At 47.7% G+C, this 15,974-nt stretch overlaps 1 protein-coding gene across 2 annotated transcripts in view; it reads left to right on the top strand.

The window, feature by feature from the left end:
* Window positions 1-749: 749 nt before the first annotated feature.
* The window catches only part of ttc7b (tetratricopeptide repeat domain 7B), a 52,416-nt gene continuing 37,191 nt past the window's right edge, over window positions 750-15,974 (top strand). For both annotated transcript variants that reach the window (XM_035423986.1, XM_035423978.1), the window contains exons 1-8: window positions 750-953; window positions 2,348-2,502; window positions 2,973-3,141; window positions 7,268-7,401; window positions 11,467-11,588; window positions 14,290-14,368; window positions 14,605-14,777; window positions 15,699-15,762. In XM_035423986.1, the coding sequence (XP_035279877.1) occupies window positions 833-953; window positions 2,348-2,502; window positions 2,973-3,141; window positions 7,268-7,401; window positions 11,467-11,588; window positions 14,290-14,368; window positions 14,605-14,777; window positions 15,699-15,762 (1,017 nt within the window). In that variant the 5' untranslated portion in view covers window positions 750-832. The remainder of the gene's footprint in view (window positions 954-2,347; window positions 2,503-2,972; window positions 3,142-7,267; window positions 7,402-11,466; window positions 11,589-14,289; window positions 14,369-14,604; window positions 14,778-15,698; window positions 15,763-15,974) is intronic.

Raw genomic sequence — 15,974 nt, 5'->3', positions numbered from 1 at the left:
CTCAAAAGTAAATTGTATTTAGGATCTGGCGTTTTAGTTTATTTTTGAACATGTATTCCGATTATCCACCAGGCGTCTCCAGCAACAGAAAGTGAATTTCCTATACTGTTATAGGAGGTGTTGATTAGTTTGAGGATGAATAATTCTGTCCACAATTTATACGTTCTGTTACTATACCAGAATACAGAGAACCAAAGAACATACCCTCTGGATATTTAAGTGACTAGGAACTGGACAACTATTTTGCATATATGAGTGTTTATATGGAAGTGTTTAACCACATTCTGGGTGGAAACAGTGAAAGCTGAAATTATTTATGTTAATTTGCAGCACTTCTCAGTTTAGCTGTTGTGCCCTGTTCTATATGTCAATCATTTAATATGAAACTGCTTTTTCTGAAACTGATAAGCAAATAAATCTTAGTAATTTCAATTATAATAATAATAATTAATACAGTTTATTACATCGACTTAAACTGAATACACAGACTCAAATTTGCAGGAGTTTGGCAGCTGCAATGAAATCACTAAATTCTAGAACATGTCCGAACAAAACACTGTGTTGTACGTTTTGTTAAATACCCAAGCAATAGTAGTAGACACATAGATGTGTATGCGTTATAAATACGTGAAAGCTACATGGAACATGATTCGGACTGCAGTGCAACAGGTGAAAATGTAAAAGTATAATCAATATTTCACCGTTTATAAAATTACAATTTTTAGTCTTTTGGTGTCGCTGTTTCGCGTTTTGTAGTGTGCGTATCTGCCGCAGCAGTTTTCGGACTGGTTTGTTGTGGTCTCTAAATCTCCGGTCTAAGGTTTGGAGAAAGATGACAGCGAGAAAGTCTGGGTCACGATTAGAGACTGAAATTGAACGTTGCCGGTCCGAAGGACAATGGGACAAGATTCCCGAGCTTGTGCGACAGCTGTCGGCAAAATTAATATCAAACGGTAGGAAAATCTGTAAAAATAGATGTGCTGTAGCTTGCTGCTAGCTGAAGCCTTTTAGGCCTGCACCTTTACTGGAAGCCGCGGGCTTTCCTGGACCCGACATTGTGAATAGATATGTATGACATTTGAAATGAATGGGAGCGATATTGAAAACGTGTTCATGGTTACGGCTGTCTCTGAGATATAATGCGAGAAATAAAGTTTAAAGACCTGCCTTGAACTGAAACGTTTTCATTTCCTGTTTTTTGACAAGTCATATGCCTAATAGCTAGCCCAGTATCCTATCAAGGATTATGGGAAAATACTCCTGTCAAACCGGCTAACTAGCTTGTTAAGACTGAGTAGTAATCAACTATTTGTGGCAACTGAACTATGTATCAGTTCACTAGCCTTTTATGTCGTAACTGCCGTTTATTATTTTAACAGGCTTTCACTAAGCATTAACTTAGTTACTACTACGTATAGGTTAGCGTTTGTGAATGGGCTCTGTCTAGCTACGCTAACGTTAATGATATTGGTGCTTTATATTGCTATTGTATAGCCAGCGTTAGCTATGTCAGTTTGTCAGAGGTAATCTCACTTGTCATCTCGCTAGTTTGTGAGCCAGCTAGGTAATAATATGGCGAGCTAATTACGTGTGAATTGACTTTAGTTAGCTAGCTGACAAGTTGCGGTTAATAGCTTGTAATAAGAGCTCACAATAACCCCTGTAATGCAGTTAGTACTAGAATTTACTGCTAGCCTAATGACACTTTACGAAGCTAATTTTGCTACTTGGAATTAAGAATGTAAAACCTACGTTTGCTAAAATAAAGTAAACACGAAAAACTTTGTTCTATCTATTTCAGTTGTGCGTCGCATGGACATTAAGCTGACGTTTTGACCAGATGTACAAGAGTTTTAATTAACCTGAATAAACAAACACGCATTCATGTAGCTAATGGCTTTATTATGTATTTTCTACAACGTTCCATAAAGCCCACGTCTTCATTTAAGTTTTCCCTACTGTGTTCCTAAAGACATATTAAAATGTTTTATTTTTTAAGGTAGGATTAAGGAACGTGAGAAGCCATCACAATGGCTGACAGCTCTTGAGCTCTTGACCTCTTGTAATAGCTAATCCAACTAAGGAATGTGCGTGCATGCGCCTGATCGAGGCACTGACCTCATGTGCAAAAACATTATAATAATTCTACTTTATGATATCTTACCCTAGAAGCCCGTTTGTGGTCAGAACTAGCAGCCTTCTAGTGTTTTGGTAAGATTATAGTAATGAAGAGGCTGAAGTGTTACCTAACACTGTATCTTCTTGATCTTGATCTTTAGAATGGTATGGGCTCAGGGTTGGCGGTGAGTGAGGTTGAGGTTATTATGGAGCTGTGTCTCTCTCGCAGATGACCTGGGGGAGCTGCTCTTGGGGGAGGCCAAGCTTCAGCAGTACCTGAAGGAGAACCCCATCAAGCAGGGAGCCAGCCCGCGGGGCCTCAGGCCAAAGCTGGTGGAGGTCCGCAAGCACCTGACTGCCGCATTGGACCGGGGCAACCTCAAGGTACGGCGGGCTGGATGTCCAGGCTGGGTCCACTGAATTCTTTGTAGGCTTTTCAAGGCCTCTATGATAGATATCAGTATGTCTTTAGCATTTTATTCTGCAGCAAAACTAGTATGAATGTGCTGATTCTAATGTGAGCCTCACTCTGGACATTAGAAAATGTCACTGATCCTAGCTGCTCTGCCAGACCCTTATAACACTTGTTTGCATGGGTTGTGATGAGTGGAGAGAAAAAAATCCTCAGTATCTGATGTCAAGGTAAAATTTGAGCTTCCTTCCTGAAGACACTGACATATGAATCCTTGGCAAGGTGATGTTGATTTCACAATAAAAAAGGTTGAGTGGAAGCTGCATGTCCATTTGCTGTAGAAAGTTGCATTTTTGTTCAGTATGCTGTATTTGCATACCTATTGCATGGATATCAGTGTCTGCAGAGCAAACAGTAACGTGCATACATTTTCACTTTTTAGCCGGATTACATGCAGGAGGCCAGCATGCTGATGGCTAAGCTGTGCTATGTGGAGGGGGACTACCAGGAGGCCATCAGTCAGTATTCCCGGGTGGGCCTGGATGACTTGCTGCTCGTGGGTTCCCCCGTCTACCGCCTGTCCATGATCGCAGAGGCGTACGCAACCAAAGGTGAGAGCCACACCTGCTGACCGAGCACCCACAATGCACTGCAGGGCACTGGTCATGAGGACAGTCCTCACTTTCTAGCCAGATGACAGCTCAGCACTTTGGAATGAACAGTCCAGTGATCTGCAGCGTATAAATGAGCCCTTGGAAGAGTAGGTTTTTTGGAATGTTTTTTTTCTGGAACTCCATTGCTTTCAATTACCTGTAGTGATTGTTACATCAGCATTCAAATGTTCGGTTAATATTTTAATCACATATTTGTGATCTCACGCCTTGAAGGGTTAAGCTTCTGCATAGCCCCTTCCACAGGCCTGATCCATTATTTACAATGGCGGCCATTGTCAGGCCGCCATTGTAAATAAAAATTTATTCTTAATGACTTGCCTGGTGAAATAAAGGTGGAAAAAAAAAAAATCTCATATATATTCCACCCCAAAGACTTAATTTTTTTAACTGACCTCTTTATCAAAAGCCTCCTGGCTTTGTCTCGGATAAAATGTGCTTAGATTGTCATACGCTGTTGCCTAATTGTTATTGCCAGGACTTCCTCGTTGGCCTTGTGGGCCTTCTGGTTCCTGTCAGTGCCAGGGGCAGTTAACAGATGAATGCACAATGTGACTGTTTCAGAGTGCTAAAGCTACATAATGCTTGCACAAGCTTTTCTCAACTGTAAATGACTTAATCCGTCCTCAGCGGGCAGGGGAATGTTATAGCCAAGGTAGGCGTTTGTGCTTAGCAATACATCCTCTGCAGTTACCACTTTTTGCCAGCGGATGGCAGTAGCGGATCACTTAGTGATCACAGTGCGTCCGCTTTATGCTTGGGGGGAGCTCCTCTGTTTTGAAAATTCTCCCTAATATGTTACAGTCGTTATGTCATCCAGTTCTGCAGGCTTTTCAGGGTTTGGCAAGTTGTTGATATCAGTTATGAAGGGAAAACCCTGCCATAGGATTGAGGCAGTCCTGTGTAGGTTAGATGGAAATACGGTTGGTATCTGCTGAATGCAGGATTATTTCTCAGAAGGGCAAATTTAGCCATTATTTAGCATATTTTGAGAGTGATGGCATTATAATATGTTTCTGAACTGAAATGATTCAAGCATATATTAAGAAAAAGGATGGGCCAAAGGTTTTAGGCGCCATATTTCTGAGTATGAACATTTTGAGCGGCGGCCGTCCGGATCCCAGCAGTAATAGAACAGCTTTACTCCCATTTAATTTTAATGAGTCACCCAATCGCGGGGTCGTACAGGTCTGTTTAGAGTAACACAGAAGCTTATTAGGGCCTGCGAAAGTGGCCTACGAGTATGAATTAGTTATGTGTGGCAGGGTGCTGGAATCCACTGGCTCGTGTCATTAACTCCAGCCTTCCTACAAAGTAATTCTATATAAGGCCAGATGGGCCTGGCTGCAGTTTTGCTTGTGTTTCCTCTCCTGAGTGCGTTCGCTGTCTGTAACAAAGCTGCGTGAGCTTTTGTACCGCGCTCTGGAGAACACAGCCATAACTTATACAATTACCTCTCTCTCTTTAATAATGTATTTGCGTTGGGTCTTTCCAAAACCAATAATTCAAGTGAGGAAAGCGTACGCTTCCCCCCACGGAGCGCAGAGGGAAACAGTTTGTTCCTCATGCATGAGGAGTCTCTGGCATGGACTGGTTCTGTGTGTAGGCTAGCTCACCAGATGTCTGACTCAGGGGCTGCAGGGCCTGGTTTTGTGATCTCCCTGCTGTTTTGTTACAGGTGAATATTGCGTTTCGCTTTTTAGATTAATAAAAGTGCCCACCACCTATTGTTCAGCCTTGTATTCCGTTACATGACATTGGCATGGCCCCTGAAGCACCGAGACCCTTCCATTGTCCCCTCCCTCTGCCCTGGACGACTGCTGTTTCCTCTGGCTCGCTCGTTTGCCTGCGAGGTCCCGGGGGAGCGTGGAAGCCGGCGCTTTTTTGTGTCAGTAACGAAATCGCCATGTCGGCGTGCCGTGGGCCCTGGTCAGCCGAAGCGTAGTGGAGCTGTTGAGCCGCCTCTCACTTCCTCCCAGTGTGTTTGTCATCCTGATCGAGCTCTGCCGAGTGCGGGTGGGGGGACAGAGCGCTGGTTGGCTGCTGAGGTCTGTGAGGCCGATGACTGACATTTCGCATCGGGGTACATTTGGGACAGTGAAGTGTCCTTCACCGACTGACTGACTGACTCACTGAGTGAGGTGCTTCATCGGAACGTTTTCCCACTGGAGTGGCATCTTTTGGCTGATGCCTGTTCAGTCCTTGAACATAAGGGCTTTGCCTCCCAGTCATGCTACTAAATGGTAAATTGTAGTATCTATCAAATTAATTAGTGCTTAAGTATGCAGTTACTAGTTCACATTTCTGTACAGTTAATTGGAATTACTTGGTAGCTGAAGTTAGATTCAAAGATGCTAAAGGAAGAACACAAACATCTGAAGGGGTGATTTTTTACCTTTTACTAAGCAAACAGGTCTCTGACTATCAATGGTAAGCTCGCTTAAGTGGTAGATGGACGTCAGCAAAGTAGCTAGGTGGCTATCGGTAAGCTTTCAGCGCACCATTAAATGTTAGCTACTTGTAACTAGCCATTGAGCTGTAATATAGAAACTAGTTAGCTAATTAGCGAACCAGCAAATGTTTTTGGGTGCTTTGAACTCAGCCAACAAATATAAAATGTGCTGTGGGTTATTTACAAATAATTTGCTAGCTAGCTACCTGCAACACAAACACCATTTCACATCCAGAGTAGCACGGTTTTTCTGACCTTAAATTATCACTCTGTCCTGGTGTCGCTGGTTAAGATCAATACCGCCACCACTTCTGCACGTTTCAACAGTGGATTAATACCACCACCTCCTGCACGCCACCACTCACGCGTGTTTCAGCAGTGGAGAGTCAGTGACTCAGCGAGTCAGCTGGCCCCTTAGTAAGAGATTCGCTGTCCTTGGCTGGTCCTCAGGGTCCAGCAATAATTGAAGGCATACTAGGCAGGATTTTTTTTGCCCTGCTGTCCTGTGTTTACAATCAAAGAATTCTCCACCTCCATCGTCAACCCCGCCTACTGCTGCACACAGTCATCATCTAATTGTACTAGTTAAGGAACTGTGCTCCATATTGCTATGCTAATTTCACATTGGGTTTATACATTCCAAAAACAGCAGCATGTTGAAAATGAAATGAAATTATGAAGATGGTTGGAAAAAAAAGCAAACACTAGACACCTTTGCAATTTGGTTAAATTTGATGAGATTAATTTGATCCTGTGGCTGATTAAAAGGACAGTTAACTTTACAGGAGTTGCTCCTATAGTCCACCTTAAAGGTATGGTACATGGAACAGCCTGTAATCTAATCAGCATTAGGAAGAGATGGCAAAAAGACTTGAGATTGTTTGAGTTAATAAAAACAACTAGCATGACATAGAAACCAGGCCTTGCTCAATCAAATTGCTAATCCTTGTGTCAGCGTTGGGTTACCCTCACGCAGGCATCATACTTTCACACAATAGAAAGGAAGCAGGCTTCTGAGGAGAAATTCAAGAGGCCAGACTCGCAGAAACGAAGCCCGTGCTTCTTCTGTGGAAGGGATTTGGCGTCTGGCACGAACCGGCCGACGTCTCCTTACATGACTTTGCCCTTGTCGCAGACCTTGGCTCTCTGGTGACCCGCGGTAGACGGCAACAGGACACTGGCAGTGGCAGGCCGCCGCAGTTTCTGGTTCCTCCGCAGTGCCAGATTGATGTCCTCCCGCCCGCTGCAGTGTTACAGGCGCTTGATAAAACATTCAGAGCTCTCTCACTTTGCCCGCGGGCTAGGCCGGCCGGCCTTGATTGCTTCCCAGATTCATATTTCACGGAGCCGGTGTCGCACCGCGAATCCAGACTGCTCACATTTTCCATGCCGCCTCAACCCCGCGTCAGAGGTGCCCACCTGGCTGAGGTCTTTGACACCAAATAAACTTGTGTATGCTTTTAGGAGTTCCCTGGGGAATCTGTGCAAGGGGGTGGGGTGCGGTGCGTGGACAGGGGGTCAGGTGCCTGGAGCGATGTGTGTGCATCTACGGCGTTTCCCGGGTTACGGCGGGCGTCCTCGTCACCTCCCTCTGTGTCTGTCCCTCTTTCCCAGGTCTGTGTTTGGAAAAGATGCCGGCGGCTTCCCCCTCCCTCTCTAACCGCGACGGCGACCGCGAGCAGGACATCATCACCTGCTACGAGAAATCGGGGGACATCGCCCTGCTCTACCTGCAGGAGATGGAGAAGGTATCTTGAGTCGCTCACTAACACACCTCACGATTGCGCGGAAGGGGCAGAAATGTTGTATTACCCTGTTACTCAGATCACGGTTGTCGTGGGTGGAGAACTGGTTTTCTACCATCCCTTTACCTGGGAGTCAGGTGTAACGACAGTCTACTAAATTACCTGGGAGCATAGAAAACCAGGGCCGGATTTGGATTTGAGGGCCAAATTTGAGTATCCACGCTGTACTGTAATCTGCAGCAGGCGTCTCATACCCCAGTCCTGTGGGCCGCAGTGCCTGCTGGTTTTTGTGGTGTGTTCCCGTGCTTTAGTGATTTGTGCACCCCATTTATTGGCTAAAGAGTCCACTCACCTTGTTTCCAAGGCCTGTGTGAAAGGAAACCACAAAAACCTGCAGACACTACGGCCCTCCAGGACTTCATTTTGGCGTATGCCTGCCCCTGCTGTGGGTTAGTGCTGCAGGTTCGACTGGGCTGTGCTGAGAGTGAGTTTTTCTGCAGCCACTGTCTCTGCGGTAGGGGGTTCAGAGTTCAGCGGCGGGAGAAGGTCCACCTCATCAGCCGCGGCTCCGGATCAATGCGCCATCGACACGCCGCGCTGTGATGTTCTCCTCCTGACCTCCTCTGGGGTTTTATCTACACCCCTTTTATGCTTTGATCCTTTCCTTTGCTCGAAAGTGGGCTCTTCAGTTCTTCTTCTCTCAGTTCTTTTTCTTCTCATCGTATGACTTTTCCCTCTCAGTTTGAACACGTGCGTCAGAAATGTGGTCCTTTGAGACGTTCGAGAGAGATGTCTATTGTCTAGAGAAATGTCCAGGTTCAAGCTGTTCTCGTGAAATGTCTTGCATGTCCCGTGTGGAGGTCTGTTTGTTTGTAATTTGCTAATGTACACGCAGGAGCACCTGGGTGCACTGAAATGCCTTCTTGAAATGGTTGCTGCCTTGTGTAACAAGCAGGCTGCCAGGGAGGATAAACAGACTGATTTACAGACATCTCCTCCACTGCTCAGTCCTGCTTCCCCGGGCTGACTGGCGTCAGTGGGTGGTGGAGAGATGCAGCCAAGGGGCATTGTGGGAGTTTGGTTTGGAACCGAGTGAAGCAGAAGGAGAAGGCTGCTGTCCTCCATTTTCAAATGAAAACTAGCCAGTAAAGACAGATCCTGACTTATAAGTGAGCCTGTATCAGATATCTCCACTATCCACTGTTCAGTAGCACTAACCAGAATTGTGTCAATGAGGGACAATCTGGACAACTTCAGTAGCTGAAAAATTCAACTGAAAATGTATCTATTCTGACCTGCACAGTGCCAAATTATTTTGGCGCTTTTATATTAGGCATTGGTAAGTATAAATAACAGATAACAGCGTGGGATGTAACAAAGCAGCATTCTAATTCTGTTTTTTTTTTTTTTTTTTTTTTTTTTTTTTTTAAAAACATCCCTGCACAGAGCTTCTGTACAGAACATGAACAGTCCTAGTCATTAGGTTTGGCAGACAGGGGAATTATGGGAACTGGAGTTTTGAAACTCCTTGAGGCGAGAGCCATGCAGCTGCCTGACTGCTGTGTTGACCTTGAAAGCAAATCTGTTCCCCTTTCCCCCAGCCCTGAGGTCCTAAAAAAACGAGGTGCAGCAGCCATTCTGAGCGAGGGGACAGGCAAACTTCAGTGATTCTGCCTCCTAGAGCAAAACCCATAAAATATTTAAATTGGAATCTGGGCAAAGAGGTGCCTCTTGAAGGCGGACACTTCAATCTCAGAGCCGTCCGAATAGTTCTTGTTTGGAAGAAACTTCTATGAGATACAGTGCCCACACAGAGCTACTTATTGTCAGCCAAGTTGCAGGATTGGACCTGTCAGGATGCTTAGCTCACTGACATGGTGTTAATTCAGCGCGGCAAGTGTCAGGGCAGAAAGGGAAGTGAAGAACCCCGCTCGCGATTTACAGACCTAATTAAACGATGTGCGATCTGCCCCGCTCGCAACATTCTTGGTGAGTCTGCACTCTGCAGCCAACCTCAAAGCACAGAGTATGAAATTTTTAACTGACTTAAAGCCAAAGATCTTCTGTTCTCAACAGCTGCTCTGAATATTGTTTATGGAGCGCTCATAGTTTATTCAGTCTGTATTTCCAAGCTGGTGGGAAAGCCAATCAGACTGATGCTCTGTGGCATTTTTTGTTATTTTTTAAAAGGCCGGCCTTTTCTGGAAGCAGTCATTACTCTGCAGGGCTTGGCTCTGTGACACCGCCTTGACTCCGCACTTTTTGTTCAGGTGTTATTTTTACCGCAGCCCCTCGAGTAGGAATTCCCCCGCTTTGTATTCATCCCAAAATGGGCTTTCCTGTTAGCTGGGGCCTCCCATGAAACGCATATGGAATTACTATAGAAGTATACTGGTAAAAACATATGGAATGCATGGAAATGCTTTTGTTTCTGTGAAATGGTTACTGGTTTGTGTTTTGCATTAAACATTGGATCCCCTGTCCTGCTTTGGATGCCTGCTCCCTGATCTGCTCGGTTTAGTTACAAACGTGGTCTGATGGAGCCAGAGCTGCCCGCTCCTCCGGAGTCAGACGCTCGCCGGTGCTTAATTCTCATTAAGGCTCCACCGCTGCACTCTTATCCTCCCCGTTATGAGTAATGGCGTTTTTAAGGGGCTGTGAGGCGGAGCTGTTCGGGAAGAGCCGCGAGCGACCGCAGGAAGGCTAATGAGGAGTGATGTCACAAGAGTGGTGTGGGGCACCGGGCCGTCGCCTAGGAGCGGTGCCCACGCACGCTCCCGGACTCTGCATTCTTCCCTTTTGATTTGAGGTGTTTGTCTTCACCCCCCCCCCCCCCCCCCCCCCCTCCGATGCCCCCCCCCCCGTTCCGGAGAAAACTAGAGCGGTTGCCGGGAGTTGATTGATCGGCGCAATTAAAAGCGGGGTCATGTTAAAAAAAGCACAGCGGGCACCTCGCCGCTGGCGGACCGTTCCCTCCGGTTTGCCTTGACCTCCCTGGGCAATGGCCGTGCTCCCCCCCCCTCCCTCCACCGCCCGTGACAAAAGAGCCGTCTCACCCAGACGCAACGGCACTGTCACGCTGTGATGGCGCTTAGCATGGGAACAAACACGCTGTCTTTGTAATTGAACATTGATTGGGTCAGGCCAGGCAGTGACAGCGCCGCATTCAGGAAATAAAAGAGCCTTTATCGAGCTTGCTGTTCCAACTCCTAATGTGCTGATTAACAGTGTTTTTGTGGCCTCTTTGGACCGTCGTCTTTTTTTCTGTGTCTGAAGAGAAGGAAAATATTTAGCCACACGGGGTGGGCTTTCTAAAGGGATATCGGTCGCATTGCGTAAGCTGTGCTCCCGCTCTTTTAAAGTTATCGATACAACCCTCGGCTCTTTGGCTCTTGTTCTAGCACGGGGTGTTCCAAGGACAACCCCTGCTGCTCGTCGGAAGGAGAATTGTAAATCCTCTCTGGGGCTTCCCCCTGGGAGTGTGAGAACGTAGTGTTGACTTCGTCTTTGAGAGCACTGGTGGGAGCTCAGCTACCAAGGCTCTCTTCGCTTATCTTTTACAGAGCTCTTCCATCCCTCCCCACACTCCCCTCAACCCCACACTTCACCCCAGTCATGTGGTCAATTTACGAAAACTGTGTTGTGAGGTCATGCCCACTGAGGAGCCGTGTTTCACTGAAGGGGGTACAGCGGGTACACTGGTGTGTCGTAAGCCCAGGGGTTCCACCCAGCACTGTTCCTAGAGAGCCACATGCACTGCGGGTTTTTAGTTCCTCCTGATGGCCAGTAGCCAGTTTAGACTCAAGAACCAAAGTGAGCTGCGGTAACAGTGTAATCACCTGCTGTTGGTGATAAATTAAGTGCTGAGTGAAATGGAAGCCAGCAGACCGTGTGGCTCTTCAGAACCAGGGTTGGGCACTCTTGCCTAATACTGTCCACCCAGGGTACTTAACTTTAATACCTACAATTCTAATAGATAATAATAAAATGTTAGATATGAGTAGTGTGTTAAATGGCGGCCACGTCGTTTCTGGACCTTCGCTCACAGAGATCCGTTTCCCCACACAGGCCCTGAGCGCTGGCATGCAGAACCGGAGCCCCAAGCCGGGCCCCGTGGCCCAGGAGCAGGAGCTGGGCTACTTCCTGGAGACGGGTCTACAAAGGGCCCACGTCATCCACTTCAAAAACGGGTGAGAGCCGGCCTGAATCCGGCCGGCCTTTCAAGCCGGCGCTTCAAAGAGCCGCGCGTAGGTAGAGGCGGAGCACGGGACCGCTTCAAAAACGCACCCCTCCATCAAAAAGCCCGTCGGGGCGGCGTCCCGCCGCTCGGAAGACCTGCCGTTTTATCTCCCCGCGCCCTCTCCCCTCTTCGCGGCTTGGCTGTTGACACGCGGGGGAATGACTGTCTGAGTGCTGTTTGCTTTGCGTGCGTAATTGCCCCCTCCCGCTCGCTAGCCTAGCAGATGGTCAGTGAAAGGCTAGCGTCACAGGCTAGCCGTGTGTGTGTGTGCCGTGTGGCTGACTCGCGCCGGTTCGCTAACCTGAGCCCTGTGACTTTGGCCGACTCTCCTCCCCCCCCCCGGCTGCATGCGGCCGGCGTGTTCCCGGTGCTTCCGGCTCCTTCCGTTCCAGGTTCCATTTGTGTGACGACAGACGGTAGGTATCCCACCGCGGGGCTGTCTCAGTAGAGTAGCGCCCTGTGTAGTCTAGGCCACGCAACGGAGGTGCATCTAGTGGAAGCTCCACGGCTTGAACATGTCCTCACCTTCTGTGTTAGGGCAAACGGGCGGGGATACTGCAGAGTAGGTATAGGCAGCACTGTAGACTACTAATAGGTAGCACTGCAGAGTAGGTATGGGTAGCTCCCTTGTTTTCCTTTTCCTATTCAGTTGTACGTGGGGGGTTCCTGCTCTTCCCTGTTCCACCCCCCGTTATAGCATTCAGTGTTTCTCCCTCTCCCCCCAAACCCACCAGACATACCACATGGATGCAAACACGCACACGCACACGCACACGCACACACACACACACACACACACACACACACACACACACACACACAGTGAATCCTCCGCAGGCTCTTGGGCTGTCTCTGCTGTACTCCCCCACGCACACAGCCAGTGGAGGGGTTCAGAGTCCTAAGCGCGGGTCAGTTTGCAGGGGTCCTCCTGGTGTATCATGTCAGGTTGTCTTTGCCACAACCAATAGCATTAGCTAGTATGTTAACCTGCAAAATCAAGTCAAGAGCCTTTTTAGTTACAAAAGGATTGCATTCTCTTGGGACACATGTAGTGGAACATGTGCTCCATGTTAAATCGGTATGCTTTGAATGTTGGATGTTGACTGCGGTGCCCTGTAGAGGGTGAATGCGGAGCTGAATAAGCGTTGCTTGGCCGTTGTTGACTGGGAGATCTGTCATATTTGTGTTTTAAAATGAGGTCACCTCGCAACGTCTTCTAATTCCACTCTCGGCTGCATCCCCCCATCTCTCATCTGTCATCCCTGTACCAATCACGCTGTTCCTGCGGCAGGTGAACTTTACCTTCTGATGAAGCCCGTGTTTGCAGACAGGGTTTTTGATAACCTTTGATAACTCAGGCGGAATTAAACCTCCTGATATAAAAGGGTGTCAGAAAGCCCGGGAAACCAGCAAGACCCGAAACGGATCAGAGAGCAGGGATCTGTGTCAATATGCTTTCTGCTCCGCGCTGTCGCTAAATGAGAGCGAGCGCGAATGTTTGCACAAGGACTGTCTGTGCCTAGTGAAATAGGCAGAGGATCATTTCTGTTTTATTAATATGAACCTAGAACAGTCTCAGGAAATGACTGATGCTCTTTCTGAATGAAGCCAGGGGAGGTTAATTATAGCTGCAGTGTCCAAATCTTAAGTGGGCAGGTTTAAGGAGGCCGTTGCTGCGCACGGACCTCCGCCATGTCCGAAGGCCGGCTGTCGGTGGGGGGGCGGGGGGGGGGGGGTTCGGGGCGTGCGAGCTGAAGGCTGAAGCTGTAATTGGCGGGAATTCCGTCCCGGCTTCTCAGTTTAAGGTCTCGCTCCCCTGGCTTCTGCGAACGGGCAGCAGAGAGCGCTGTGCTGTTACCCTGCTGGGACCCGCGAGAGTTTAACTGAACAGGGGCGCGAGGCGGGGCCGGGGGAACGTCATCGCCCCGGCTCGGCCGCAGGGTTTTACAGAGGCCCCGAGCTCTGACGCCGAAGGACGAGCCCGCCGTCATCGGCGCTCCCCGAGAGGCTGTCGCCTCGCCTCTGACGTTCAGCAGAGAGGCCCGCGTGCGGAAATGAGAGAGTGGGTGTGGGAAAGGCTCTCTCGCCCCCCACTTTAGAATCATAGCGGCGAGCCGGCGTATGGACACCCTCCCATCGATGCGCAAAAACCCTCGGGCCAGTGAGCCGATGAGCTAATTTGGGCTCCCCCCCTCCCCGTCGTCCCACCCACTCACCCACCATGCGCATCCTGTGTGAGGCACATCCATGCTTAAAGACTCTTACAATGGCACATTGTAGTCCTAATATGGAAACAAACAGTGCTTTACGTGGTAAGAAGGTAAGGCACAAGATGACATCATTAGCTATGAAGCTAAGCTGCAAGTGAGCGTACATCACTGTTGTGTTATGAAACTGTACTCGTATTGACACAGTCTAAGAACTCACAGTTTTCTGTGTGAGAGCCTACAGCGTTGGCACAACACCTCACTTTTAAGTCATATTTGGGGTGTTTTTTTCAGGTCTGTTTCACAATGCTCTTGTACAGGGAGGCAGCCATATTTAAGAGGTTGTTACCTCAGATACAAACGCAAAGCAGTTTTAAAGATTTCTTTGCCATCAAATACTATAGAAATAAAAGGAAGGTAATTCATCTTTTCATGCCGATCCAGGAATTTGACTCGCGGTGTAGGCCGGTTTCGGGAGATTCTCCGAGCCGTGGAAACCAGAACCACACAGAACTTGCGAATGGTAGGTATCATGTGAAATATTTAGAAAAGAGTGAGGAGTGTAGTTTTTCAGTGATCAGTAGATTAGCAATCATTACAGATCCTTTTAATGTGAATCTGAATGTAGCTCTTTAAATTTGAAATGTGCAGCAAATAGATCTCAGCCATACACGCTGTAAGCCAAAGGGGCATCACATGTTTGCCCACTGATGGCGCTAGCAGCAGAAGCCTGAGCAGTGCTGTGGTCTGTCCCTGCAGACGATTGCAAGGCAGCTGGCTGAGATCCTGCTGAGGGGGATGTGCGAGCAGAGTTACTGGAACCCCTTGGAGGACCCCCCTCACCAATCCCCCCTCAACGACCCCCTACGCCAGGGCTCATACACCAAGGACTACTCTCTAAGCAGGAGGCCCCGCGTCTACTCTGGAGAAAAGTAAGTACCCAGCATCCTCTCTGTAATGCATATTTACCCAACATCACATGCATCACTTCTACTCTACACCTGAGAGACGCATGTACCCAACTTCACTTCTCTACTCTGAGGAGCAGTGCCCATTATCACCTCTCTCCTGTGGAGAGATGTACCCAACATCACCTCTCTTCTGTGGAGAGATGTACCCAACATCACCTCTCTTCTGTGGAGAGATGTACCCAACATCACCTCTCTTCTGTGGAGAGATGTACCCAACATCACCTCTCTTCTGTGGAGAGATGTTCTCAACATCACCTCTCTACTCTGGAGAAATGTACCCAACATCACCTATCTGCTCTGGGGAGATGTACCCAACATCACCTCTCTACTCTGGAGAGATGTGTGTGGGACCTTTATATATAAAATAAATGTCAGCGTTAAGTAGGGTAGAGTCCATGAAGAGTTAACCTGGGTGCAAACATGCTCTGTTCACTAAATCAATGCTCCTATTTGAATGAGAATTGCTTTGAGTGCAGTGCGCTGAATATTGAGTGTTATGAGTATGCATCACAAGCAAAATATTGGCAAGTTATTCGACAGTAGCGAACAATGAATCTCTGTTCTCAGCACAAATTAATGGAACACAGTCCTTTGTGGTTTGTTTGTAGTTACAGTCCTGACAGTAAGTACAGTGGCAGCCATAAAGAAACCGATGTTATGTGATGTTATTGTCATTTATGGGATGTAAACAGGGCCTTAATTGGGGCCATAATTCCTTGCTGCTGTTTACGATTAACCCCCAGATGTCAGCAAAGATATTATGTACCTTAAATTTTTAATTTCTGTATTTTTTTTAATGCCAGTGTACTATAGCACACTCAGAACTGGGGCTGGAGGCCTGCTTGCTTTTATACCACTAACTGCCTCTTTCTTTAATTGCAGCCTGTTTTGTCCTCAGGAAAACACAGAAGAGGCTCTGCTCCTGCTTCTAATTAGCGAATCAATGGTGAGACGGTGCGCTCTGATGTCGAGCAAGAAAAGGCGGCTGAGAAATGCTTGTTAAGGTTTTATTCTCTTTGATGAGCGAGTGCTCGGGTGCTGACTTGATGTATTAAGTCTCTGGCAGGTATCCCGTTTTTTATGTTTTCATGCTCTGTGTTAAATCCACAAACGGTCTTGTCTTCTGAGATCGGTGCGACGAGGCAGCCTTCCCTCGAC

This window comes from Anguilla anguilla, chromosome 1 (assembly GCF_013347855.1).
Source record: "Anguilla anguilla isolate fAngAng1 chromosome 1, fAngAng1.pri, whole genome shotgun sequence".
Classification (NCBI taxonomy): domain Eukaryota; kingdom Metazoa; phylum Chordata; class Actinopteri; order Anguilliformes; family Anguillidae; genus Anguilla; species Anguilla anguilla.
This window is presented reverse-complemented; position numbering and strand designations above follow the sequence as displayed.